At 54.4% G+C, this 27,302-nt stretch overlaps 1 protein-coding gene across 2 annotated transcripts in view; it reads left to right on the plus strand.

Annotated features, from left to right (window-relative positions):
* The window catches only part of B4GALNT3 (beta-1,4-N-acetyl-galactosaminyltransferase 3), an 87,783-nt gene that overhangs the window by 56,292 nt on the left and 4,189 nt on the right, over positions 1 to 27,302 (plus strand). Inside the window, exons 2-18 of one of the 2 annotated variants that reach the window (XM_047787856.1) lie at positions 6,740 to 6,843; positions 8,129 to 8,206; positions 15,710 to 15,805; positions 16,219 to 16,309; positions 16,687 to 16,787; positions 17,227 to 17,294; positions 18,207 to 18,285; positions 18,408 to 18,474; positions 20,139 to 20,282; positions 21,178 to 21,287; positions 22,331 to 22,431; positions 22,650 to 22,711; positions 23,314 to 24,121; positions 25,331 to 25,650; positions 26,317 to 26,470; positions 26,684 to 26,756; positions 27,124 to 27,277. In XM_047787856.1, the coding sequence (XP_047643812.1) occupies positions 6,740 to 6,843; positions 8,129 to 8,206; positions 15,710 to 15,805; positions 16,219 to 16,309; positions 16,687 to 16,787; positions 17,227 to 17,294; positions 18,207 to 18,285; positions 18,408 to 18,474; positions 20,139 to 20,282; positions 21,178 to 21,287; positions 22,331 to 22,431; positions 22,650 to 22,711; positions 23,314 to 24,121; positions 25,331 to 25,650; positions 26,317 to 26,470; positions 26,684 to 26,756; positions 27,124 to 27,277 (2,610 nt within the window). Of the gene's footprint in view, positions 1 to 6,739; positions 6,844 to 8,128; positions 8,207 to 15,709; positions 15,806 to 16,218; positions 16,310 to 16,686; positions 16,788 to 17,226; positions 17,295 to 18,206; positions 18,286 to 18,407; positions 18,475 to 20,138; positions 20,283 to 21,177; positions 21,288 to 22,330; positions 22,432 to 22,649; positions 22,712 to 23,310; positions 24,122 to 25,330; positions 25,651 to 26,316; positions 26,471 to 26,683; positions 26,757 to 27,123; positions 27,278 to 27,302 lie in introns of both variants that reach the window. The other variant, XM_047787855.1, reaches the window with a different exon arrangement.

The following is a 27,302-nucleotide window of genomic DNA, read 5'->3' on the forward strand; positions in this document are numbered from 1 at the left end:
GGTATCACGACTGGAAAGGAAAGGCCATGCCTCTGCTGTTGGAGACTAGTTTGCCATAGAGGCTCCCTCCCAGGTGACAGTCCCTGACTTTATCCTTGACTCTCTGAGCCACCTCAGGTTTCTGGTGGTGTCCAGGTCTTGCTGGTGTCTGGCCACGGCAGCTTTGCTCTGTGCCCATGTGACTGGCCCTCAGGTGAACTCCAAGGTCAGAGCTGTTCTTGCTTTTTCATCCCAGGACTCAGTGCTGGTTCCTGGACTCTGTGGCGACTGTGGCTCCATACCCAGTGTCATGACCTCCCATTCCCTGGACAACTTTGTGTTCCCTAGTGGCGTGAGGGCTTCATCTCTGTTCATCTGCATTTCACCACTTGTTTCTACTGATGCTGGGCTTCTCAGCAAATCATCCACATTCATCCTGGATCTTTGGGTCCTTTCCATCTGTGGCACCTGTTGGACCAGCCCTCCTGGTTCCTTAAACCCTGCCTTCCTACAGCCCCTGGGAGCTCAAGTCTTCCCCTCTTGCAGAGTGCCTTTAATTCAGGAATGCTGCTAGCCCTTTCTAGTGGACCCCTGCCCAGGCTGGAGATAGAGCTTCAGAAATGCCATGTCCTCTGCCCCTGCCTGCTGGATGTCCCCCCCTTCTCTAGCCCCCATGCTTCCACTTCTTTTTCAGGCTTTCCTCTCAGCTCCACCTCTCCTGACACTTCTCAGTAATAGCAACTTTAGCCTTCCAGTGGCCAGGGCAGGAATCTTGGATCATTCTTTTTTTTTTCCTTTTTAGGGCTGTATTCACGCATGTGGAGGTTCCCAGGCTAGGGGTCTAATTGGAGCTACAGCTGCTGGCTTACACCATAGCCAGAGCCACGCTGGATACAAGCCACATCTGCGACCTACACTACAGCTCACGGCAACTTCGGATCCTTAACCCACTGAGTGAGACCAGGGATTGAACCTGCAACCTTACGGTTCCTCGTCAGATTTGTTTCCGCTGCACCACGACGGGAACTCCTCTTGAATCATTCTTGATTCCTCTCTCCATGTCCAGTGCATTAGCCATACATTCAAAATCTATCTGAGATCTGCCTGAGTGGCCAGGAGCTGCCTTTCTGCCTTGTGTGAGTGTCAACATGACCATGTGACATATCAGCAAGAGATATCAGACCAGCGATCAGGAGAAACCAGCGAAAGTTTCAGCTCTGCGGTGTTGTGACTTGTCGTGAAATAATAAGCTGTGATGTGTTCCAGGCACGAAGTCCTTTACATGAATTTTCTTAATCACTATGTGACCTTAGGCTGATGTCTTCACTTCTCTGTTTCTTTATCTCTAAAGAAGATGACAGTAGCTCACAGGGAGGTGGTGAGGATTCAGTGAAATAATGTAGTGAGAGTTTTTGAACAAAGAGCACTGAGAGGTCCCACTGTGGTGCGGTGGGTTAATGATCCAGCTTGTCTCTGTGGTGGTTGCTGTTCAATCCTCAGGCCGGCACAGTGGGTTAAGGATCCAGCCTTGCTGCAGCTGTGGCTTAGGTTGCAAACTGCACCTCAGATTCAATCCCTGGCCTGGGAACTTCCACATGTCACAGGGCGGCCAAAAAAAAAAAAAAAAGGCACCAAGGGTGATATGTCTGCCATATTTTCAAAGAGACGATCTTCAGGCCTTTGAAGAGTTCACATTGCACAGACGAGGGATGTTGGCAAAGCTCCGGCTGATGGGGCATGTGATAGCCCAGCTTTGTGAGGGCAGAATGTGAGGCCATGATGGTGCTTTATCTGTCACCTGAGATCAAGGCGTCTGTCTCTTGGCACAAACATGACACCTGTTGCAGGAGAAACAGGCCCTGGCAGCTGGCACTCTGGGAGGAGAGGTCTGGCCAGGAGCAGAGGGCAGGTGACAAGTGTCAGTAGTTAAATCAGCATATTCTTTAGCTCCTTGTGCCCCCAGGGGACTAAGCAGGGCTGGGGTATCTGCTGGTAGAGTTTACACAGAGGAAACAAACCAAAGAGGGGGAAAGAGGAAACACCAAGTCCCCCCCCACCCCCCGCCGCCGCCACCCCCTTATGCCCACCGTGTGCTCAGTGAATGTTGTAGTGCGGGGCAGAGAGCACCCTGGGCAGCAAAGAGAGAGTGCTGGCTGTCACCCCACCACTGTCCCTCTTACCCCACAGTCCGCTTACCTCTGTGCACAGAGAGAGGAGAGATGGCTCCTGGCTGTTTTTGGCTACCAAAATTCTCAAGGGGCTTACATTTTCCGATACCCAAGTCTGCACCCTGAACTCAGATATCGTTGGGGAAAAGAGTGCTAATGGGGTCTGACACACATCGCTTCATCCTCATAGCCTTTCCTGTGGGAGAGGAGCTGGAGGAAGAAACTAGGGCCCGAGAGGTCAAATTACTTTCTTATCAGTCACTGTCTGAAATGGTAGAAATCCAGGTAGATCTTTCTGACCCCAAAGCCTTCTTGTCTTTTCCATACTGTGAAGTCTGCAAAGGTCATTTCCTGCTCCTTACATGGCTGAAGGCTGAGCTGTTGACTGTCCTGCTCCAAGTATGGGAAAGCCATCCAGACTCACTTGTGACCTGGGCAGGGCCTGGTTAGGTTTGTCTTCTTAGGGCTGCACCCACAGCATATGGAGGTTCCTAGGCTAGGGGTTGAATTGGAGCTGCATCTGCCACCTACCCCACAGCTCACAGCAACACCAGATCCTTAACCCACTGTGAGAGGCCAGGGGTCAAACCTGCGTACTTATGGATACTAGTCAGATTTCGTTGCCGCTGAGCCACAGCAGGAATTCTTCATACCCTCTTCTAAAGAGAACTAGAGGAGTTCCCGCCATGGTGCAGTGGAAATAAATCCAACTAGTATCCATGAAGATGCAGGTTCGATCCCTAGCCTCACTCAGTGGTCAGGGATCCGGCGTTGCCATGGTAAAGGTCGAAGACATGGCTTGGATCTGGCATTGCTGTGATTGAGGCATAGGCCTGCAGCTGTACCTCCGATTTGACCCCTCGCCTGGGAACTTCCATGTGCTGTGAGTGCAGCCCTAAAAAAGCAATAAATAAATAAAGATAGAACAAGTGCAGGTTAAAGATGACGGGCAGGTATAATTCAGTTCAAACTCCGTGTGGGAAGGAAACTGCCGCATAGAGCTGAGCTCAGTTCCAAAGACAGCAGGGGATTTACAGACAGGCGGGGCAAAGGGTCAGTGGAGGGAAAGGTACCAGCAGAGGCATCAGGGTCTAACAGGATGCTGGCCTCAGGCAGGCAAGGACTTTTACATCAGGGCTGGGAAATGAGGCGCCAGATCAGGTACCAAAGTGGGGGGATCCTGTCAACAGATTTAACAGGATTTTTCCCCCAAACTGGGCTGGGCAGGCCAAGGACAAGTCCTGGTGGAAGAGAGATCCCAGAGGAGCTTGTCCAAAGTTTGGCCAGGGAGAGTCTTCCTTGTCACATCCCAGCAAACCCAGGATGATGCATGCTCGGGACTACGGACAAAGCCCACTCTCCTTGGGTGAGTTGCCTCACCTTCCACGTGACCTCCAGGAGTCAAAGAATTTGGCTGGGGGCATTCCCATTGTGGCTCATCCATAACGAACCCCACTAGATCAGTGAGGACGTGGATTGATCCCTGGTGCTACTCAGTGGGTTAAGGCTGTGGCGTTGCCATGGCTGTGGTGTAGGTCGCAGATGCAGCTCGGATCCTGCATTGCTGTAGCTGTGGTGTAGGCCGGCAGCTGCAGCTCCAATTCGACCCCTAGCCTGGGAACTTCCATATGCCTTGGGTATGGCCCTAAAAAAAGTGGAGGAAAAAAAAAAAAAGAATTTGGCTGGAACTGAAAACCTGTCTATGGGAAAGAATGTGCATCTGAGACAGACTGTTACTCTCTTGATGGGGCCAATAGCATTTTTAGTTATTTCCTCACAACTTTGTCTAGAAGTAGATGGTTTCCAGGCACAAAGTCAAGGAAGAGGTGACCCAGTCGTTCTGAGGCAGAAGCAAGGCGGTGCCTGCCCTCCCTTCCTGCAGCGTGACTCACTTGGCCCCCCGGGCCCCTGACCAGCAGCTCCCTGGGCCTGGAAGGGCTGGGCTGCTGCAGTAGCAGTGTCTGAGCTGGGTTAGGGGAGATGGAGCAGCTTTCTCCTGAGCTTACATGGAAATGCAGGGCGGGGGCTGTGAATATCCTCTCTTCCTGCCCCACTCTCTTAGCCTCACCTCGCTTCTCCGCTTCTCTGGCCCCAGAACATCCTTCTGCATTGAACTAGTCTGACCTGTTTCTGGCTGCCAGCCGGCCAGCCATGGAAACAGGAGAGACCTTGATGACAGAGGGATAAACCTGCAGAAGTCGCTGTAAACATAACATCAGCGCACCTTTCATCTCTGCACAGAAAACCAGAGGCACAGATGCCCAGGCGAGGCCTCTGCCCCCAGGACTCCTCCAAGTCCGTGCCAAACTGCGTCCGCAGGTTGAGGACGGGTGAGGAAACTGGCTTGTGAGACAGACAGGCTCTGTTCCGATCCTGGCTTCCAAGCAGCAGACTCTGTGACTTTTAGCCCTGGGCTTCTCTTCCCCATCTGTAAAGTGGGGGTAATCAGACCTGGCCTGGCTGCCAAGATTCTGCCAGGCTCAGATGAGATCATGCCTGTGAGGTGCTGAATAAACACTGAGGGGCCACACAGCATGTAACTGGGTAAGAAAAGCCCCCACGTTCCAAGCCCTTTCCTGGAGTCACTCAAATATGCACTCGGGCAGAGCATGTGGATGTCCACCTTCTGTGGTCTATGCTTGTGGGCTGTGCTCTTTCCCGTGTGTCTGTTTGTCTGGCTGTGTCTCTACGAGTGCTCCGCGGGGGTCCTAGAACGCCTCAGCTTCCGGGGCCGCTGTTGGCTCCCAGTGGCCATGATGTCAGTCTGGCTGCTGGGAAGTACCCGCTGCAGCATCCTGGGGCATCTGGATGAAGCTGCAGAGGGCTTCCTGCTCAGCGAGACTGTCTGAACACCTGGGTTCTAGCCTTAGCCTTGTCACAGCAGTGGTCCCACCTCCTCCGTGGTTTCACTTTCTGTGGCTCCCGCTACCCAAGGTCAACCATGGGGTGAAAATATTAAATGGAGAATTCTAGAAATAAACAATTCATGAGCTTTAAATTGCGTGCTCTTCTGATCAACATGATGCAGTCTCACTTCGTCCCACTCCCTCTTGCCCAGGATGTGAATCATCTCTCTGTCCAGCCATTAGTCACCTAGCAGCTGTCTCTGTTATCAGATGGACTGTCGTGGTGTCACAGTGCCTTTGTCCAGATGACCCTTATTTTACTTAGTATTGTCCCTGAAGTGCAAGAGTTATGATGCTGGCAGATCACATTTGCCAAAGGGAAGCCCTAAGGTGCTTCTTTTAAGTGAAAGGTGAAACTTGAAAGAAAGAAAAATTGTATGCTAAGGTTGCTAAGATCTATGGCAAGAACAAATCATCTATTTGTGAAATTGTGAAGAAGGAAAAAGAAACTTGTGCTGGTTTTGCTGTTGTACCTCAAACTGCCCAAGTTACAGCCATAGCGCTCTACTGAGATGGAAAAGAATTCAATGTACACGATAAAATATTTGGAGAGAGAGACCCATCGTATGGCTTTTATTATAGTATATTGTTAAAAAATCATTTTATTTTATATTTCGTTATTGTTATTACTCTCTCATTGTACTTCATTTGCAAATTAAACTTAATTATAGGATGTATAGGGAAACACATAGTTATATACAGGGTTCAGTGCTGTCTGTGGTTTCAGGCTTCCACGGGGGTCTTGAACATATCCCCTGCAGACAAGGAGCTGGACGGTGTTTGCTCAGTGAGTTGGATAAGTCACTGACCAGCTGAAGGTCCTTTTTCTTCATCTGAAATGAGGCCGAGATAGTCTTGAAAACCTCTCCCAATTCTTGATGGCCTGTGATCTGGCCTAGCGGTGTGGACCACTGAGCTCTGATTTTCCCAGCCTCCTTTGCGTGGTTGTGAATGCACACGTGTCTCCCCCCACCCCCCCGAATCGTCACTGTGGCTCGGCTGGTACCTTTCCGGATGTGTGTAAGCCGACTGGCCCCAGGGCTTCAGGGTGCAGACGTCAGCCCTCACACAGCCTCCAGATCCAGCCAGGAACAGCTGGGCCTCGAATCTTATAGCTGCAGCTGTTTATAAATTTGATGAGCAAACACCAAGCCCTGGGCCACCGTCTTCTGTCTTCCCCAGTTCTGGTTCCATCCAGCAGCCCAGCAACACACAGTGGACAGTGGGAGGGCCTTCCTGACAGCCCTGCCTGCTCCCTGGCTTGGAAGAAATGGGGTGGGGTGGGGGGAAGCCTGGCTCCACTGCTTCACACTACCGCTTGTACGACCACTTCCCCACAGTGGCTTTGGAAGAAATAGGCCTTGAGAGGCAGCTGGGGCAGAACCAGCCTGGGGTGATCACCAAAGGCAGGACGGCGCTCCATTTTCACCTGGCCTAGCTCCTTTCCTGACTTAGGGAAGACAGCAAATCCTAATGGGATGTGAGCTCATGTCCTCTCTGCCGTGTTGACCTTGGTCGAGATCGTCCCTGTCTCCTAGCACCCCCACCCCCACTGCATACCCAGCGCATGAAGCGGGGAGGGGCAGCAGAGGGTAGATGTCCTCTGTTATCCCCGGGAATCGCACAGAGTTGTGAGGGCTTCAGGTGGTGGTGACCTTGGTCCTCTCTTCTCCTTTCCTTCCACAGGGTATGGCAGCTGGAGAGAACTGGCCAAGGCTCTGGCCAGCAGGAACATTCCAGCTGTGGATCCACACCTCCAGTTCTATCATCCCCAGAGGCCGGGCCTCAAGGTACACGGCAGGGTCAGCCTGTTCTCCTGGCTGTGCTTTAACATGGGTCCTCAGCTACCACCACTTAGAGCCTTGAGGGCACCCTCCACTTTTCTGTGGCAGGAGAGGCAGGGCAGAAAGAGCCTCTGATGGTGGCAGGTGCATCGCAGGGTTTTCAGCTGTTTGGGTGGAGATGTCCAGCCAGCCCTCCTCAAAGTCCCTGTCCCATAGTTCAAGATGCCCACATCTGAGCCACTCCAGACACATGGCCTTCATCTCCAACAGCCCCAGAGGGCTGGAGGCAGGACCAGCATGTTCACCTCTTGCTGACTTGAGGACTGGACTGGGACTTTATCTCTTTAATTTTAATTTTTTTTTTTTTTTTTTTTAGTCTTTAGGGCCACATCCAAGGCATATAGAAGTTCTCAGGCTAGGGGTTGAACTGGAGCTGCAGCTGCTGACCTACACCACAGCCACAGCAACACGGGTTCTGAGCTGTGTCTGCAGCCTGCACCACAGCTCTTGGCAATGCTGGTTCCTTAACCCACTGAGCGAGGCCAGGGATCAAACCCATGTCCTTATGGATGGTAGTTGGGTTCTTAACCCGCTGAGCCACAGCGGGAACTGCTGGAGTGGGACTTTAGTGATGATCCCAGATTCTGCAGAGTCAGAGATGATTCCATAGACAGACACCCCTCCCTGCAAGGAGCTGGGGGACAGATTTGCAGTGGAACATTTTGCCCTGTAGTGTTTCTTGGGCGAATGGTCCCCAGGAAGGCGGGAACAGCTCTGGGTGGGGATGAGGGAACTTGAGATCCAGTGCAGTCTGGAGCCCTGAGGTTGAGCCTCTGAGCCTAGAACAGACGGGGATCCCCAAGGCTGGGCCAGAGCCAGACTGGACCTGTGGACCTGCAGGTAGGGAAGAGTTGGGGTGTCCCAAGGGGGGCTTCCACTTGTTAGGATGAATGAGTCACAAATTCAGGCAGGGCCCTGGAGGGATGTAAAGGAAGAGGGAGGCAAGGTCCCTGCCCTTAGGATGGCCTGGTCTAATTAGGAAAAAAAAAAATTTTCCATGTAGGAGGACTGGAAAAGTCAGGAAAGTAGCAGCATCTCAGGAGTGTGTATTGGAGATGTATTCTCCAGGGATAGAGTGTGAACCAGAGGTGGGAGTGTCCTTAGTTGATAAGCCTCTGATGTCAAGGCTGTGTTTCCTGACCCTCTGCTTCCCTGTAGACACTTTCAAGGGGCCCCAGTCCTAGCGTCACCCTAATATTCCTACCAAGTTCATTCCTCACTGTTCTGGCAGGATCAAGACTCTGCGCAAGGTGGAAGCGGTAACAGCAGCTACCTGAAGTGGAATAAGCCAGTCCCCTGGCTCTCAGAGGTGAGGCTGCTCTTTGAGAGGGCTAAAAAAAATTGTATTTACAGGTAATCCCAGACGCCGCAGAAAATTTTCTTCTAGTGGTTCTTATTAAACAATATCACCTAATTTGAAGAAAAAAATTAAAGGGCTCCAGGCTCATTGAATTATCTTCCTTTGGAGAAGAGCTAACCTTTGCTGTGGGCCTACTCTGTGCCAGGCTCTATGCGTAATCTCATTTCGACTTTATGACCCTGTGGAATGGCACAATATCCTCATTTTATGGGTGAGAAAAGCAAAGCTCAGGGAAGCTACATGTCCATGCTAATCCCCCGTCATAAAAGTGCAGCTTCCCAAACTGTCTTTCTAGGACCAGCAAGTCCCATAAGATAATCTAGGCAGAAAGGAGTCCATTGTTAAATAAGGTTTAAAATTTATAGTCATCCGCTTCCTGGAAATGCACATTAGCACAGGAAAGGTTCTAAGATGTGCAGTAATCTGTTTGACTTGCTTTAGTGCAGCCAGTACCAACGTTATTTGCCTCCCGGCCTGCCATTTCCCATGAAAAGCTGCTAATACTGTAGGAAACCAGTGTTCTAAGAGACACATACTGGGAAACTCAGCTTTAGAAAATTATTATAGGAAGCAGTTAAATGTGTGAATAAAGGTTGTCATAACCATCAGAAGACGTTTTATTGACAGATTCTTTGTCTCTTGGTGAAGAAACTGAGGCTCAGGGAGGTAAATTAACACGCACAGGGACAATTACCTTGAGTAAGCGCTTGTGAAAAATAAAGTTTGGGTTTCGTCCTGTACAACTTGTCCAAGCCTTTCCTGGCTGGGTGGTGCCAGACAGCCCTTTGTCTTTGTCCACACTGATCACAGGCTGATCTTCAGCCTGGGTGACTCCAGTCACCCTTGTGCTGTGGGGCAGGAGTGAAGGAGGCGGTAGCAAGAAATGCGATGTCAGGTTATCCACACTGTGAAATTGCCTCTATTTAAGCCCCGAGGGAGGATGGATTACAACACCAGCACACCTGCGTGAGGTGACATCATCAGGTAATTAGGCCCCACCCGACCTGGAGATAGCATTTTGAAAAGCAGACGCCTTAAATACCACTGGTCCAGTGATCCAGCCCTCTCTCCTTGGAGGACAGTTTGAATTTTTCTCTTAATGGATTTTTCTTAATGAACCAGTTCTTTTGAAAAAGTATAACTACATAATATTCTGTATTTTATTAATCATAAATTTCCCCGCTTTTTTTTTTCCCTCCAATCAAGGATGGACATACATAGGCATTCCCTGGTGGCCTAGTGGGTAAGGATAAGGATTTGGTCTTGTCACTGCTGTGGCTCAGGTTCAATCCCAAGCCTGGGAGCTCCTGCATGCCACAACTGCAGCCAAAAAAAGGGAAGGATATATAATAAATGAAAACAGTGAACAAATAGTAAATAGTGATTACAATAAGATTAACTTTTGCAAAAGTTCCCAGGCCAGGGCCAGGGACCAAACCCAAGCCATGACCTGAGCCACAGTAGTAACAACGTCTGATCCTTAACCTGCTGAGCCACATGGGAACTCCAGAATAAGATTAAGTTTTTAGGAGTTCCTGTCGTGGCACAGTGGAAACGAATCTGACAAGGAACCATAATGTTGCAGGTTCGATCCCTGGCCTCACTCAGTGGGTTAAGGATCTGGTGTTGCTGTGAGCTGTGGTGTAGGTCACAGATGTAGCTCGGATCTGGCGTTGCTATGGCTGTGGCGTAGGCTGGCATCTGTAGCTCTGATTAGACCCCTAGCCTGGGAATCTCTGTATGCTGAGGGTGTGGCCCTAAAAAGCAAAAAAAAAAAAAAAAAGATTAATTTTTTAAAGAAGTAGTCAGTCTTTAGTGTGTTTAGCCTTTTGGTGGTTAAGGCCTGATTTCCACTGACTTTGCTCTTTCACTATTAAAAGTAGCATATACAATCCTCATTGCAATCTTCATGGATCTTTAGGGAATCACTGATCCAGTCTTCTTATCTTCAAGGAGGATGCTAAGCCCTGAAAATTTAAATAACTACCTGCAGTCGCAGGGCTACAGGGGCACCCCCTCTCTTCCAGCCCATCGTGGGGACCTCTCTGTTCCCCTCTCCTTACCTCTCTCCTGCCCCGTGGTGTGCAGTTTCAGCAGGAGGTGCTCAGGGTAAAGATCTATGTCATTTGCTGCGCATCCGCTAGCTTCGGGGGCTGTCAGGCTGTGTACCGCGGTCTCTCCTTTCCTGGCCAAGGCTCCAAGAGGGGCTGACTCAGTCACTCACCCAAGGCGGTGTAGCTCGTGCAGCCCTGCCCTGAAGGTGAGCATGGCCAGAATACGCGAAGGCTGACCCAGGGCCTCTTCCTTTGGCCGGCACTCAGGGTCTCTGAGGCCCGAAGACCCTCCCAAGCGAAGCAGGCTTAGGATTCCACTGTGTGGGTCGGACCTTACCTGGACGGCTGGCGGGCCTCCCAGGGTAACTGCCCTCAAAAACGTGTCTCTGTCAGATCATAAGACATTGATTAGCAAACCCCACTAATTAACAAACCTCAGTGCTGGTTTATTCCTCGCCAGTCGGTATACAGTCCGCTGACCAAACACTGTCTGCTACTCAGGCTGCTCCTCTGGAAAACCACAGTAATTATAAGAAAGAAATTTGGTGAATACAAAGTCAGAACAAGTCAAGGTTCGTGGGTCACATCATTTGGGCTTGGCGAGGCCGTGTCTCCCACCATCAAGTTAGTACATTTCCATCACCACAGAGAGAAATCCCTCACCCGTTTGCCGTCGCCCCTCACTACCCCAGCCCCAGCCCCAGCCCTAGCCCTAGGCAAACACTAGCCTGCTCTGTCTTCTACATTTGCATGTTCTGGACACTTCATGTAAAGGGAATCCTACTCTATGTGGCCTTTTGTGTCTGGCTTCTTTCAGTTGGCATAATGTTTTCAAGGCACATCCACATGGCATCATGTATAGCAGAACTTCATTCTTTTTCTTTTCTTTCTTTTTTTTTTTTACTTGTAAATTGGATTTATTTAACTTTTTGGTTTTGTTTTGTCTTTTTAGGGCTATACCTGAGGCATATGGCAGCTCCCGGGCTAAGGGTGAAATTGGAGCTGCAGCCGGTGGCCTGCACCACAGCCACATTAACGCCTGATCCAGCCACATCTGCAGCCTACACCACAGCTTTCAACAATGCCAGATCCTTAACCCATTGAGCAAGACCAGGGATTGAACCTATATCCTAATGGATACTAGTCCAGTTCTTAAGCCACTGATCTGAAACGGAAACTCCCTGGATTTATTTAAATTTTTTACAACTTGCCTTTTGATTTTCATTTAATAGTGTCCTAGACATCTTTATATAGTTGAAAAGAAGTAGAGCAGTTCCTGTCATGGCTCAGTGGTTAATGAAACCGACTAACATCCATGAGGATGCAGATTCGATCCCTGGCCTTGCTCAGTGGGTTAAGGATCTGGCGTTGCCGTGAGCTGTGGTGTAGATCGAAGATGCGGCTCAGATTCCGTGTTGCTGTGGCTGTGGTGTAGGCCAGCAGCTAGAGCTCTGATTTGACCCCTAGCCTGGGAACTTCCATATGCCATGGGTGTGGCCCTTAAAAAAAAAAGAGATAGAGGGACCACCTAATTCTTTTTGATGCCTATTTAGTACTTTGAAACATTTTATCACTAGATGAGTTACTTCCTATTTCATTACTTTTTCTTTCTTTCTTTTTGTTGCTTTTTTGAAATTTATTTACTTATTTAATCGAAGTATATTTGATTTACAATGTTGCATTAGTTTCAGGTGTACAGCACAGTGATTCATTGTATGTTCTTTTTCAGATTCTTTGCCCTTATAGGTTATTGTAAACTACTGAATAAGTTCCCTGTGCTTTGCGGCAGGTCCTTGTTGGTTATCTATCCTATATACAGTAGTGTGTCTTTAAATTCCCAACTCTTTTATCTGCCTGCTCCCACTTTCCCTGGTTGTTTCTGTGTTTTGGTTCCTGGGACTAATGCTGCTGTGAATGTTTTTGTACAAGTTTCTGTGTGGATCAGACTTGCCTTTTTTCAGAGCCCTGAACCACCATCATCATACACATTGTCACTGTGGGGAGATACAAGGGACATCTCAGTTAATCTCCAAACCATCTATTCATACGGGGATAATTTCCTCCAAGTGCAGCGTGACCTCTTTTCCTCATGGAGCCGGGAGCCCCTTGATTCCCAGGGCAGCTCCCTCAAGGGGCAGGTGTGAGCAGGGGGGAATCAAGAGTAGCTCGGGCATGGTGGAGTTCCTCCTGTGGCACAATGGGATGGAGGGCGTCTCTGCAGCACTGAGAGCCAGATTTGGCCTGGCACAGTGGGTTAAGGATCTGGTGTTGCTGCAGCTGCAGTGTAGGTTGCAACGGTGGCTCGGATCTGATCCCTGGCCTGAGAACTCCATGTGCCTCGGAGCGGCCAAAACATTAAAAAACAAAAGAGTAGCTCAAGCAGGAGAAACCAAACAGGGGTTTGGAGTGTAGGAACTGGTGACTTCATTGTCTTGCTGGGTAGAGGGCACCTGGTCAGCCAGGTGTCCTGGTCTTGCGAGCATGAAGCTGACTGAGCGGCAGCGGAGGGTCCGCGCTCACACCCATGCTGGGCTGCTGAGCCCGCCTGGGGGAGGAGCTAGCTAACCACCCGCCTGCGTGCCCTCTGCACTTCAGCCTCTGCAGTAGCCCTGGCACAGGTGGCGCGTTGCTCTGCGTGTCTCTCTGCTGAGGACCACTTTTCATTTTTTCTTTTTCTTTTTTTTTTTTGTCTTTTTTAGGGCCATACTTGTGGCATATGGAAATTCCCAGGTTAGGGGTTGAATCAGAGCTGTAGCCGCTGGCCTACACCACAGCCACAGCAATGCAGGATCTGAGCCATGTCTGAGACCTACACCACAGCTCACGGCAACGCCAGATCTTTAACCCACTGAGTGAGGCCAGGGAATTAACCTGCATCCTCATGGATACTAGTCAGGTTCATTACCGTTGAGCCACAACGGGAACACCCCATTTTTCCTTTTCTCAACGTCGCTGGTACAAAGCAGACACTCGGTACCTAGAGGATAAATGAAGGGGCATATGGTTCAGGGCTTAGCGTCTCCAAGCATTTGTTCCCGCAGATAATTAAGATGTGCGAGGAACGTAGAAGAGGGAGCTATAACTCTGCTTGGGAAGTTGTGGAAGGTGCAGACAGAGATCAGAGAAGAGCCTTAAAGCATGAGCTGGAGTTTACTGTGTGGGGAAGAAAGGAAACAGTATCTGCAGAGACACAGAGAGGTGGCTGTGTGTGTGGGGGCGGGGGGGGGGGGCGGGTAGGCCTGACTTGCATTGGGTGAGGTGGGGCTGGGAAGGCAGGGTGAGGTTCTGTCCTGGAGCCTCCTGGGAACCCTCGGAGGTGTGAAGCTGAGTGGCAGTGGAGTCATGAGATCTGTGCTTTAGAAAGGCAGCTCTGCAGGTGGTGTGAGGAAGCGGTGGGGGGATACGCTTCCATCCAGTTCACTTCCATCCTGTTTGGAGGCTCTGTGAGCCCAGCAAGGCCTGGCAGAGGCCCTCTTGGATGGAAGGCAGTGGACGTTCCTGCATCAGCACCCACCAGGCTGTGTGTGCCCCCCCGACACCCTTCCACTTCCACAGCGTTCATTGCTGTGTGTCTTGGGAAGTCAGTTTACCTCTCTGAGCCTCAATACTCTCACCTCTAAAATGAGAGGGTTCCAGCAGGTAGGTATTCTCTTCACCGCTTGTACCTGGAAGTTCCAGTCCATCGTTGGCTGTGATGTCCTCTGGCGGCAGGAGTAACGAGTGCTCTTCCCTGGGCCTTAGCTCCTGCTGGGCGACAGAGAGAGGGCAGAGGGCAGTGCTGACGAGCCGAGTCCCGTGTCCCTGCCTGACACAGCCTCCAAGACGTGGAGGATCACCGGTCTGGGCCTAGTCCCTTGGGATCCCTGCCTACAGCTGAGTGAAGCATGGCTTGGGGGCTGGCTCCGTGCTGAGTCAGGGTCTGGCCCAGAGGAGGGGGTAGCCCTCCCCCTGCCTGGGTTTCCCGCTGCATCTCAGGCCCCATTGCAAGTCCTTGATGGGCTGATGGAGGCACCCAGCCCTGTCCCTTCCTCCGTCTCCTGGCCCAGCCCCCTGTGGCCTTTGGCCTCCTGGCTGTGACCCCTCTGTGCCCCTCCCTGCAGTTTGCTGTGGACCTCCAAACCCCTGGGGAGGGGCGGGGAGGAGGCCACTTGGAGGAGACAACTGGTCTTGTAAATGGGACTTAAGGAATTTCCCTGGCACTAGCACAATGTCCCCATTCTTTCCTCCCAAGAAGCCCTAGCCCGTCCCCTACCTCCCCAGCCCACATTCTCTCCCACCCATCCCAGCCCCCTACTCTTGTTCCCGCGAGTGATGGCTGCTACCCAAGGTCCAACAGGCCACATGCCCCAGAAGTGCCAAGTTACTGAAGGGCGGGGGTGGGGTGGGGTGGGTATGGTGTGGTTTGGGGGAGGTGACAGGCTCTCCGTGTGGGGGCAGGGGCTCCCCACCAGCCACACCTCCATCTTGGCATCCCTGTCCAGAGCCCTTCCAGCCCCGCTCTCTCCTCTCAGCATCCCTCCCTCCAGTGCTCTTGCTGAGGACCCCAGTCAGGTGTCCCTTTCTCCTCCGTCTTCCTAAGGGTGGCTCGGGTTTTGATGTCTGATGGGCCACAGAGGGGGGAGGTCAGGGCCTGTTTGTCTAGCCTGGTTGAGGCCCACCCCCCACAACCTGGAAATTAACTGGGGAGGGGGCGGGGGAAGGAGCAGAGATGGATAATCCGAAACCCTTTGTCAGGACAATTTGGGGCAGGATCCCCACTTGCCGCCTCTCTCAAACTCCCCACAATTCCCTCCCCTTCCACCCCTTCCTCCAAGAGGCCCTGTGCTCCAGGCCTCCATGCTTAGCCCAGGAAGGGACAGAGACACCTCCTTGGTCCTCCCCTCCCAGGGCTGCCCCAAAGCCCCACTACCCCCACACACCTGGCACCTGGGTGGTCATCCCGGGAGAGGGTAGAGGCCTGGGCAGCAAGAGGCTCTGAGCTCTTCTGCCACTGGAGTCCTAGACAGCTGCTCCCCACTGGGGGACTGCGGGGTAGATGCAGTTTCACACGCACAGCTGTGTAGCTTTCCCCTGGTTAGGCGCTGGGGAGGTGGAGAGTAGGTCGGCTGACGTCCCAGCCTGGTGCCCTCTTCTGGTCCCCCTGCCATCCCTGCCATTCTGTTGTGCCATCATCTCCCCTGCCCGGAGCAGGAGTGGGTGTGGATGTGTGTGCAGACTAGCCCCCTTCCTGCATGGAAAGAGCCAGGTGGGTGTGTGCCAGAAAAACAGAGCCAGGCCTCAGGACCAGGCCATAGGGATGCGGTTCCCCAAAGCTGTGGGTGCCAGGGATGGGCTGTGACCTTCAACAGTGAAAAGCACCTGGGCTGGGGCTGCTCACACCGGTTCCCCTGCCCTGCAGTTCCGGGGCCGTGTCAACCTACATGTGTTTGAAGACTGGTGTGGCGGCTCCATCCAGCAGCTGCGGAGGAATCTCCACTTTCCGCTGTACCCCCACGTGAGTGCTTCCCCTCCCGCCCTGCTCCTATCTCTCACCATCCCCACATCTGTATTCCCTTGCTTTTTTTTCTGGTTCATTTTCTTTTCTTTATCCCATGGACCCTCTTCCTCTCCCCACAGTGTCTCCCATGTTCCCTCCCCAGGGATTCCTTTAATCTCCCTGCCATCCTCAAGGCTCATAATATGGTTTACCCTGGGCCACTATGCACAGTTGTGGGTTGTGCACTGTGCAAGGTCACCCAGACAAGGGAGCAAGTGGGAGTGGAAGTCTCGCCTGTACTCCACTCACTGAGCCACCCCTGGGGCCTGCCTGTCTCCTTCCTATCTTCCCACCTGCCCCAAGCGGACCAGTCTCTTCACTTTCCCCTTCCCTCTTCTGGGTAACAGTCTCCCTCCCCTTTCTTGGCACAGATCCGCACAACCCTGAGGAAGCTGGCTGTCTCCCCCAAGTGGACCAACTATGGCCTCCGAATCTTTGGCTACCTGCACCCCTTCACCGATGGTGAGGCCAGCCTCGGAATGCCCCCCCACCTTCCCTCCCCAGAGTTCTCAGGGGGCCAAGAGGACACGGCCTTCCCTGGGCCAGCTGGACCCCGTCAGCCCACCTTGGGGAAGGGGGCGCTGCGGACGTGGGGAGTCCTCACACAGGCCCCCAGGCGGCCACTTCGCACTGATCTGCGGAGTCCAGAGCTAGGTTGTCTCTCCCGATAAGCCTCCATCTCCACGGTGTCTCCTGGGGCGTAGAAATCCCCACTTTACAAAGAGGGGAGCCACAGGGCTAAGCCCCTGAGGAGAGCATAGTCACTGAGACACGGGAGTCCGTGGTGCCCGGCCCCTCCCTGCTCTCACCTGGAACCTGCCCCCGCCCCCCGTGCCCAGGGGAGATCCAGTTTGCCATTGCTGCCGACGACAACGCAGAATTCTGGCTGAGCCGTGACAATCAGGTCTCAGGGCTGCAGCTGCTGGCCAGTGTGGGCAAGGTAGGATCTGCTGGGCTCCACGGGCCCTCTCATCGCTCCCAGGAGCCCCGGGCCACCTGCCTCCATCAGGACACTTGTTACCATGAGCATCTCTGGTGTGATAGCCAGGGAAGGAGTGTGAGAAGCAGCACCCATCTTACAGAGGGATGGGCAGGTGTGGGCGGGAACAGACCCTGGGCAAGATGAGACTGAGCCACAGCTGCCTTCCTGGGTGCTCTGGTCCTTGGCACTGGCTGCTCCGGGTCCCTCCGCCTCCAGGACGGGGAGTTGCTTCCCACGTGGTCCTGCCCTCTCCCATCAGTCACTGTCTTCTCTCCCCTCTTCCTCCCGCTTTCCTCCTTTCTTCTTCCACCCTTTTCTCCTCACTCACCACCTCCCATCCTCTGCATTCTCTCTTTGCCTCCACCCTCCTCTTCGAACTCTCTCCCTGCACCTCTAGACTGGAAAAGAGTGGACTGCCCCTGGAGAGTTCGGGAAATTTCGGAGTCAGATTTCCAAGCCAGTGAGGTAAGGAGGGCGTATCATGATGTACTTAGGCGCTGTGGAAACCCCGCTTCCTTCAGGTGCCAGGCTGCTCAGAGCCGGGGCCAGGCACACCCATCTCCCACCCACCATCTTATCACGGAGGTTCAGCGAGCCTGGGCTCCTGGGCCTTCTCGAAAACCCGGTGTTTGTTTAGAAATCGTCTGGCCCATCCTTCCTCACTTTACAGATGAGGAACAGGCCCAGAGAGGGCTGTGACTTATTGAGGGTCACACAGCTCTCCAGCGACACTCAGGACTGAGAAACAGAATAGGTCTCCCTTCTCGCTGCCCTTGCCTGCCTGTTTCCTTCAGCTCTGGAGAGGTCCACAGATAGGCAGCCCGGACCTGCTGCTCTGCCCTTGCTGCAGAAACTTCTGAATCGCTGGGAGCAGTGGTAGGCTGGAGGGAAGGCCAGCCTCAGAGCGCCTCCTGGTGGCCGGCTCCGTGCAGCCTCCGTGCTGAGCGCGTCCCATGTGATCCAGCCCTGCAGCTGAGGACGTGGGCCCTGACGCAAGACTGCCTGGCTCTAAACCCCAACGGCCCCCCTTGCTACCTGGCGACTTTGAGCAGATTAGCCAAGATTTCTGCGCCTCAGTATTATCTACCCACAGGGAGTGCGTGGGTTCATCTGCATGTAGCTCTTAGAACAGAAGAAGCTCTCTGAGGGTTAATTATCATTATTTCCTGTGGCTCTCCCGAGGATCCTGTGAACTTAGTACTGTCGTTATCCCATCTCATGGAAGGGGGAGCTGAGGCCGCCCTGTCAGGAGATGGTCATGGGGATTCCAGCCCAGGCAGGCGCTCCGTGGCTGGTCCCCCGGGCGGGTGCCAGGAGCGGGCTTGGGGCTCCACAGGGCCTGGAAGTCAGCCCCTGCTGCCCACTCTCTCCCGCCAGCCTGTCAGCCGCCCGCAGGTACTACTTTGAAGTGCTTCACAAGCAGGACGCGGAGGGCACGGACCATGTAGAAGTTGCGGTGAGCATCCGCTGTCCTATCTGGCTCCATGCACGCCCCCACCCCATCTGCTCTGCCCCTTGGGCCCTGTCCAAAATCCGGCCACCTCCAACCTGTGGCGTCCACCTTCTCTCCTCTTCCAGTGGCGACGGAATGACCCTGGGGCCAAGTTCACCATTATTGACTCGGCTTCCCTGTCCCTCTTCACAAGTGAGTGTCCTGCCCCCACCTGGGGACCGGGACCAAGCCAGGTCCACTGGGGGCTCTGCCCACTGGGGGTCAAGTCAGGGAGGCTGGGAGGGGTGCTTGAAATGCAGGTCTGAGGGTTCAGAACAAGGATTAGAGCCTAAAGGGACAAACAGAGGGCCTTAGCTCTCGGGGCTCAGCAACCTGTGAGAACCTTCCAGAAGTTCTCTGAGCTCATGCCCCAGGAAGATGCCCCTTAGGAGTTCATTGGTGGCCTAGTGGTTAAGGATCCAGTGTTATCACTGCCATGGCTTGGATTACCAGTGAGTTTAACCCCTGGTCTGGGAACTTATACGTGTCCAAAAAAAAAGGGGAAAAAAAAAAAGTGCCCTGTCCACCCGCACACAGTGTTTTGAGTACCACTGAGATACTCCTGAGGCTCGCGCCAGTCGAAAAACTTCTGAGAGGCCAGTGCCCTGTTTCACAGATGAGGCAACCACAGTTCTTGCACCGTCGTGGCCACAGGAGAGAGAGCATCGTCACCCGCTTTTGGTTTGCAGTGAATGAACTCTGCGATCATGCTTTTCACTGCTTATGATTTTCCTTAATGATTTCCTGTCTGGAGGCCCCGCTGAGAAATGGCCACTGGCAGGTGGGGCCAGCTGGGCCCAGGTATAGGAGGAGCAGGCAGAGTGCAAAGCCCCAGAAGGAAGGGAAGGCGGGTCTGAGGGGGACAGGAAGCAGTGGGGGACAGGAGGCAGTGGCAGTGTGTGTGTGAAGGGCGGAGTGGGGAGGGAGCCGAAGGACTGGTTCACAGTGACGAAGGGGCAGGGCAGGCGGGAGGCCACAGGGTCGGGGCAGAAGGGCCGGTCGGTGCAAGAAGGGAGAGTTGGAATCCATAGATTCAGGGTGAACTGAGAAAAAAGCCCGAAAGAAATTCAGGCAAGAAGCCAGTAAGATGGACCAGAGGTGATCAGCCTCGGGTGACAGAGAGCTCTCTCTGGGGCCAAGACGCACAGACCCGGGAAGCTAAGAGCAGAGACAAGCAGCCAGGCCCCAGAGCTGGTTAGATAAGGGACAGGTGGGTACGTGGACTTGGAGATGAGGCTGTAGAGGGAGGGTGCCCAAGGCTGGGGCACCCTGCTTACCTGGGCATGGGCTTGTCTGCCTGAGGGCTGAGGCAGACCACCACACTTCAAACTCACTTGTGTGGTCTCAGGCACATCACTTGGCTTCCCTTGGCCCAAGTTCCTGTCAGTACAGTACGATGATAATAGCACATAAGCCATACACCACAGTGGTTATGAGGATTAAGGGGGGTGGTGGTGATATTTGTAAGATGCTTGGAGCAGCGCCTGGCTTATTCTTTAGTAAGTGCTCACCGCAGGTTTGTTAAATAAATTAAGTGTACTAATGACAAGTCTCCAGCAGAGAGCAGTAGAACGTTTTGAGGAAGAAGTGGCCTTTTCCAGCTCAGACAAAACTATGGCATGTGCTAGCTGTGGGGCTGGTGGAGGGGGTCCAATGAGGTAAACAGCTGGAACCACAAGCAGGGCGGCAGGGCTGGGGGAGGAGGGATTGAGCACGTGTCCTGGGCTGTACCTGGAGATGCAGGAGCAGGGGCTGGCTTCTGGGCTGGGATTCTCCAGGAGTCACAGTTGCCCTCTGTTCCTTCCTCCTGAGCCCAGATGAGACAGACCTAAGGATGGATGAGGTGGGTCACATCCCCCAGACAGCAGCCAGCCATGCAGGCTCCCCAGACGCTCTTCCCAGCAAGGAGCAGCCCCCCGCTGACATGCTACAGCCAGACCCCCGCGACACCCTCTATCAAGGTAAGACCTGCTGGGGACACACCGCCAGGCCCACACTGCCAGGCCCACGCTTCCGGGTGTTAGGGAGAGGCTCAGGAGGTTTCTATCCTACCACAGTCTCCCCAGATCAGAGGCTCTTTGCTTTTACTTGTATAAAGTATAAGATGCCTACAGAGAAGTACAAAAATATATAGGCACAACTTTGCAGTTGTACAAGTCATTACAGAGCAAACATTAAGGGGCAAGAGATAGCACCAGAACCCACTGTCCCCGTGCGTCCCTCTGCAGTCACATTCATCATGGCTTTTTGTGGATGCTCCTGTCATCCAGTAAGAGAAGGAGGGCCCCACTAAGGTGCTAGAGTCCTGAACTCTTGGGAGTGTCTACATTTAAAAGATGACAGTGTCCCATCCCCACCCCCACATGACAACTGGAAAGCAGTTCAGTTAGCGGCACTGGACTGGGGTGAGGCTTTGTGGACAGCAATCCCAACACCCTACTCTACCTTGAACCAGGGGCTGCATTGACTCCTCTGTCTCCAAGGCGCTCCTTGACTTCCTCCCCAACCCCAAGAGTGGTGCCAGCCTTGGCTTGGCAGCCTCAGCTGCTGAGCATGGTCTCTGCCATGAGTGAATTCAAAATATGCAGGCCGGGAGTTCCCGTCATGGCTCAGTGGTTAGCAAACCTGACTAGCATCCATGAGGACGTGGGTTTGATCCCTGTCCTGGCCCAGTGGGTTGGGGATCTGGCATTGCCACAGCTGTGGCTTAGGTCTTGACTACGGCTCAGATCCAATCCCTGGCCCAGGAACTCCATGTGCCATGGGGAAGCAAAAAAAATGAAAGGAAAAAAAATTGTGTGGGCTCGGGGCAGCGGATCCCAGGCCTGCCCTCATCCTGCTTCCTTTTGTCTCCAGTGCCTTTGATCCCCAAGTCTCATCTCCGATACGTCCTGCCTGACTGTCCCTACAAACCCAGCTACCTGGTAGACGGGCTCCCTTTGCAGCGCTATCAAGGACTCCGGTTTGTAAGTCTCTGCCCTGGGCAGTGGGGGCAGGGGGAGGGGACTTGCTACCTGTAGCTGAGGGTGCTGGCTGGGCTGGCCACGCCACTCATCCCTGGGCCAGGAGAACCAACATTCCCTGGTGCCTGGCCTGGCTGGACTGCCCTGCAGAGCCTGAGCCCACTCCCTCCTTGGGAAGGAGGGTTCTGCCCTTGTTCTGGGGATAAGGCGAGTGGGCCAGAGACCTCCTACCCTCTGCCTCCGAGGGAGGGCCGAGGGCCGCACCATCCAGTCCCATTAGGTGGTGAGCAGCTGTATTCATTAAACTTAGAGACAGGCACTAGGGAAGCGAGCTGTGGAGGGGTCAGCTTTAAAGAAAATGGAGATACAGGGTGACATTGTACACCCAGGTCCAGAGGTGATGGTGGGAGTTGCCAGAGGCAGGAGGAGCCAGGAGTCAGCCCTAGGGTGGGATAGAGAAGGTTTTGGTGGCAGTGATTTCGAGCTATGTTTAAAAGGATGGGAAGGAGCTCCCATCGTGGCGCAGTGGAAACGAATCCGACTAGGCACCATGAGGTTGTGGGTTCTATCCCTGGCCTCACTCAGTGGGTTAAGGATCTGGCGTTGTTGTGAGCTGTGGTGTAGGTCACAGAAGTGGCTCGGATCCCACGTTGCTGTGGCTGTGGTGTAGGCCGGCAGCTACAGGTCCAATTTGACCCCTAGCCTGGAAACCTCCATATACTGCGCATGTACGGCCCTGAAAAGACAAAAAAAGCAATAAAGGGGGGTGGAAGGCAGAGTAGGGAATGACAGAGGGTCATCTGGGGGCAGTGGGTGGTGGCAGGAGAAGGTATGGCCGCAGGAGGAGGGGGTAGTCCCAGCTGCAGTGGGGGATGGGGGTGGGACAGGAGATGGGGACGCGGGGACGTGCACGTGTGTGTGTGTGTGTGCACGGAGAAGCTTGACTCGGGACGTTCCGGCCCAGAGGGCAGGCGAAGGGGCGGAATGCTGTCCAGGTGCTTCGTCCACAGCCGACCTGCCCTCCTCTGGCCTCTCTCCACCTCCAGATTCACTTGTCCTTTGTTTACCCCAATGACTACACCCGCCTGAGCCACATGGAGACACACAACAAATGCTTCTACCAGGAGAACACCTACTACCAGGACAGGTGAGGTGCTGCCTGGGGCAGGGGACAGGGGCCTGGACTAGAAGGGCTGCACCTGCCCACCACCAAGGAGCCTTGGCTCTCCCTGGCGTTTCCCACATGCCCGCAGGTGCCCGGGCACACACGCAGCCTCCTCCCTGCACTCTGGAGGGACCCCAGAGCCCCCCGAAGCAGCCTACAGGGCATGGTACCAGTCCTTCCCCTCCCCCTCCCTCCCACAGGCTCAGCTTTCAGGACTACATCAAGGTTGACCAGCCTCAGAAGCAGGGGCCGGAGGAACCAGGTACACAGTGACAGCTGAGCTTCCAGGTGGAGGTCAGACCGGGCCCACGCAGAGGAGCTTAGACTCCAACCCCCTCCGCCCCTCCCCAACACCCAAGGAGTGGGCAGCAATCCTTCTCCCCCTCTTCCATGTCAGGGCACAGGTAGAGAAGGGTGCCAGCAGCATGCTGGTCAGTGGAGGAGCTTCAGGGCCCTGGAGGACGTGGCTCATCCTCCCCCAGGGCCTTGCCACCCTGGCACATCGCTTGGGAAGCTCTGCTCTGCAGAAGCGCTGTCTTCCCGAGGCCTCCTTGTCATGTCAGGGCCTGGCTGGGGCCGTCTATCGGGTCCGCATGTGCCAGGCCCCTGTAGCGCTCTCTGTACTTCATGTCACTCTTGACAACAATCCTGTGGAAGATGTTACTCCCCTTGTGCTGATGGAGACGCTGGGGGTAGTTGAGTTTGAGTCACGTGCCCTGGTCACACAGTGGGTAAGTGGCAGAGCCCGATGCAGGGCCCTCTGGAACCCCCAGAGTCTCCCCTGCACAGTCACCAGGCTTCTTGTGCATCTTGTTGGGACAAGTTTGAAAACCCCACGCGAGGGACGGTTGTTATTAACAGCAGGTTTCGAGGAAGGCCTTCTAGAAGATTCCCAGTATGGAGAAGCGGTAGAGGACACCCCTGCCCCAGATGACGAGAAGGATCAGACACCAGAGGGGAAACAAGGGCCCTCCACTGCCCCCGGGCAGGACGCCAGCGACCGCAGCCTCCGAAGCCTGCGGAGGCTCCTGGCTTGGTCCCCGGAGGGCCTACCAGCGCCTGCTCCCAGGCAGAACTCCTCGGCCCCCTTCCCAGTAAGGACCAGCAACATCCTGGTCCAGCCAGCAGAGAAGAGACTGAGGAAACCCAGCCCTGAACCCCAACAGGATCCACGTCCTCCTGACAAGCGGCCCCCGGGGCACCCGGTAGGGCGTCTGCCTCAGGTGAAGAAGCCCAGGCCGGCGAGTGAGAGCCCTGGGAAGATGCTGGGGCAGTCCCAGTGGCTGAATCAGGTCGAGTCGTACATCGCAGAGCAGAGAAGGGGTGACAGGATGGAACCTCCCGACCCCGGGAGGGGTTGGCCTGTGGAGGGGGAGGTGGTGGCAGCAGCCGCAGGCCAGGAAGGCCAGGCGGAGGGGGAGGACGAGGGGGAGGAGGAGGGCGACGAGGAGGAGGAGGAGGACGTGAGTGAGGTGCTGGAGTACCTGTCCATGTTTGACCCGGTGGTGAACTGGGACCGGACCTTCAGCGCCCGCAACCTGGACTTCCAAACCCTGCGGACCGACTGGATCGATCTGAACTGTAACACGTCCGGCAACCTGCTGCTTCCCGAGCAGGAGGCTCTCGAGGTCACACGGGTCTTCCTGAAGAAGCTCAACCAGAGGAGCCGGGGGTAAGGTAAAGGGCTCTCCTGGGCCGGGGGCGGGGGCTGGGGCTGCAGCAGGTGCCGGCTGCAGGCGCCTGGGATGAGAAGTGCCTGTCAGGTCTTGGTCCTGAGGTCAGGCAAGGTCTGGAGGCCCCAGGGCTGGCCCAGGACACAGGCTGAGCACTGGGGAGGCTTGGCAAATGCAGTTCCCGCTCAGGGAAGAGGCGAGTAAGGAGACAACAGGCAATGGGAATTCCTGTTGTGGCTCGACGGTAACAAAAAACCTGGCTAGTGTCTATGAGGATGCGGGTTCGATCCCTGGCCTCACTCAGTGAGTTAAGGATCTGGCATTACTGTGAACTGTGGTGTAGGTCGCAGACAGGTTTCCAGGGCTCACACACACTGCAGAGCGTATCAGTGCTTCTTTATTCCTTTGTATGGCTGCATAATATTCCACGGTCTGACAGGCCACATGTGTGTTGATTCTCAGCTGATGGACCTTTGGGTTGACCTTTTGAACCAATACGAATAATGCTGCTCTAAACATTCATGCACAAGTGTTTGTGTGGACATGTTTTCAGCTTTCTTGGGTAAATTCCCAAGGGTAGAATTCTGGCTTATGATTGCTGGGTGATAAGGTAGCTCCATGTTTAACACTTTGAGGAGCTGGCAATTTCTTTTCCAAATTATCTGGACCGCTTGACATTCCCATCAGCGGCGTATGAAGTTTCCATAAGCCTGTCAGTGGTGTGTGGCTGTGCCATACGGCATATGTTGTTCTCCACGTCCTCAGCATTTCCTGTTATTTTCTTTTTTTTTTTTTCCCGTAGCCATCCTAATGGGTGTGAAGTGGTTTGCATTGTGGTTTTGATTGGCATTTCCCTGGTGACTGATGATGTGGGGCCATCCACTGTGTCTTATGCACTGCTGATTAAACAAGAGTCCTGCATTAATGAGGGTCGGTTTCTGAAGGACACATTTCACTGTGACTCCCTTATCCGCCTTATGTTCTTGGGATCTTAGAGCTTAAAGATGAGCTATTAGCTGTCTCATAGGTGCACTGAGAAAGATAGTGGCAGTGATCACTGGAGCGAGTGAGCATCATAAGAGCCTGTTAACCAACGGCAAAGCTGGGCCGGGACCAAGGTCTCCTGACAGCTGGACTCGCTAGCCTCCACCCCACGTGCTGCCCCACGTGTGGGAGGGAGTGACTTGAGCCCCTGCCCTGTCCGCCAGGAAGTACCAGCTGCAGCGCATCCTGAATGTGGAGAAACGGCAGGACCATCTCCGTGGGGGCCGCTACCTCCTGGAGCTCGAGCTGCTGGAGCAAGGCCAGCGCCTGGTGCGGCTCTCCGAGTTCGTGTCCACACAAGGCTGGCAGGGCATCGATGCAGCTGGTGGGGAAGAGGCCGAGGCCCGGAACCTGCAGGGCCTGATTTGGAGCCCACATGACCGCCGGAGGCACGTCCTGAGCCTCCGGGCCCCAGAGCCCAAGCTGTGCTGGCCCCAGGGCTTCTCCTGGAACCACCGCGCCATGGTCCACTTCATTGTGCCTGGTGAGCCTCGCGTCCTCGGAGCAGGATCCTAATGTGGTCCCGGGCACCCGGTCTCTGCTCTCTGACTTGATCTCACAAGAACTTGTGAGGGAGGCCACTTTGCAGCTGGGGAAATGAGCGCCCACAGAAGAAAAGAAACTGGCCTAGGTGTACGCGGGCAGTACGTGCTGGCTCTGGGAATGATGTCCATTGTAGGCCAGAGGCTTTTCCTCTGTGCAAAAACCAGCTGGGGCTGCCGGCCTGGTGTTTACAGCTGGCCTGGGGCAGTGACACAGGGAGGGCTGGGTTAGCCCATCACAGGCTGGTGTGTAACCGTGGTGTCGGGCGGGAGAGGAAGGATGGCCATTCAATGGACAGCTTGGGGGTTGACTGTTAGAGACCAGGAGGGTTACCATGCGGAGCCAATGACAAGCCCCAGCCCAAGGCCTTCCGGTGGGGCCCTGCCTGGGAGTCTGCGTGGGGAGGGGACACAGAGGCCCCTGTAATGGTGAGCTTTCCTTCCGCCCTCTGTCCCCTACTGATCTGCTGACCTTTCCCATAGTTGCATTACCCCAAGCAAAGGTCTGACGGGACTCCTGACCAAGCAGGAGCTGGGAGTGGTGGTGCCCTTCTTTGGGTCACCTCTGCTGTTTTCTCCTTGTCCGTCCCACCGGCCCTGCCGGGCAGTAAAGAACCAGGCACGCTGGGTGCAGCAGTTCATCCGAGACATGGAGACGCTGTTCTGGGTCACTGGAGACCCACACTTCAACATCATCATCACTGACTACAGCAGTGAGGACATGGATGTCGAGATGGCCCTGAAAAGGTCCAAGCTGAGGAGGTGAGGATGTTCCCGGTGGGGCGCAGCCTGAGCCACCTCTTCCTGAAGGCCCACCAGCTTCACTGATTCCCAGTCTCTGGCTCTTCCCAGAGGACTCGCCTGCCCATAGTCCCATCCCGGGAGCACTCAGCACCTCCACTCCACCTGCCAGCTTCCTCCGGGGGCCGCCACAGCTGGTCTTAATGCCCAGCCCCTCTTCTGCTCTCCCTGCAGTTACCAGTACCTGAAGCTGAGTGGGAACTTCGAACGCTCGGCCGGACTCCAGGCTGGTGTGGACCTGGTGAAGGTAAAAGGCCCGGGAGGGGCTGGGAGATGTGACTCAGGCTGGTGAAAGGGTGCAAGAATGCCAGCTCCGGGGAGGAGGGACAAGGGCATGGGAGTCCTCTCTGCTCTGCTGCAGGGCCCATTTCAGGGTGGGAGTCCACGAAAGCCGGTGGAGCATTTGTCCAGGGTCCTTGGGGTCCATGAAGGGTAGGGGAGGAGTCAGAATTCCCTCTCTGACCGTGAGAATGGTGCCCTGACGTCCAGTGCTGTGAAAGTCAGTCCCACAGTGTGTTTCCTGCATGTCGGTCAGTCATTGAAGTGGGAAGGAGCCTGCAGGTTGTCCTATAGCATGACCTGGCCTCCTGTGACCCTCCCACTTCTGTCCCCAGGACCCGCACAGCATCATCTTCCTCTGTGACCTCCACATCCACTTCCCCGCCAGCATCATCGATACCATCCGCAAGCACTGTGTAGAGGGCAAGATGGCCTTCGCCCCCATGGTGATGAGGCTGCAATGTGGGGCCACCCCCCAGTGGCCTGAGGGTGAGGCTGCCTTGGGTGGGGGAGG

This window comes from Phacochoerus africanus, chromosome 7 (assembly GCF_016906955.1).
Source record: "Phacochoerus africanus isolate WHEZ1 chromosome 7, ROS_Pafr_v1, whole genome shotgun sequence".
NCBI lineage: Eukaryota > Metazoa > Chordata > Mammalia > Artiodactyla > Suidae > Phacochoerus > Phacochoerus africanus.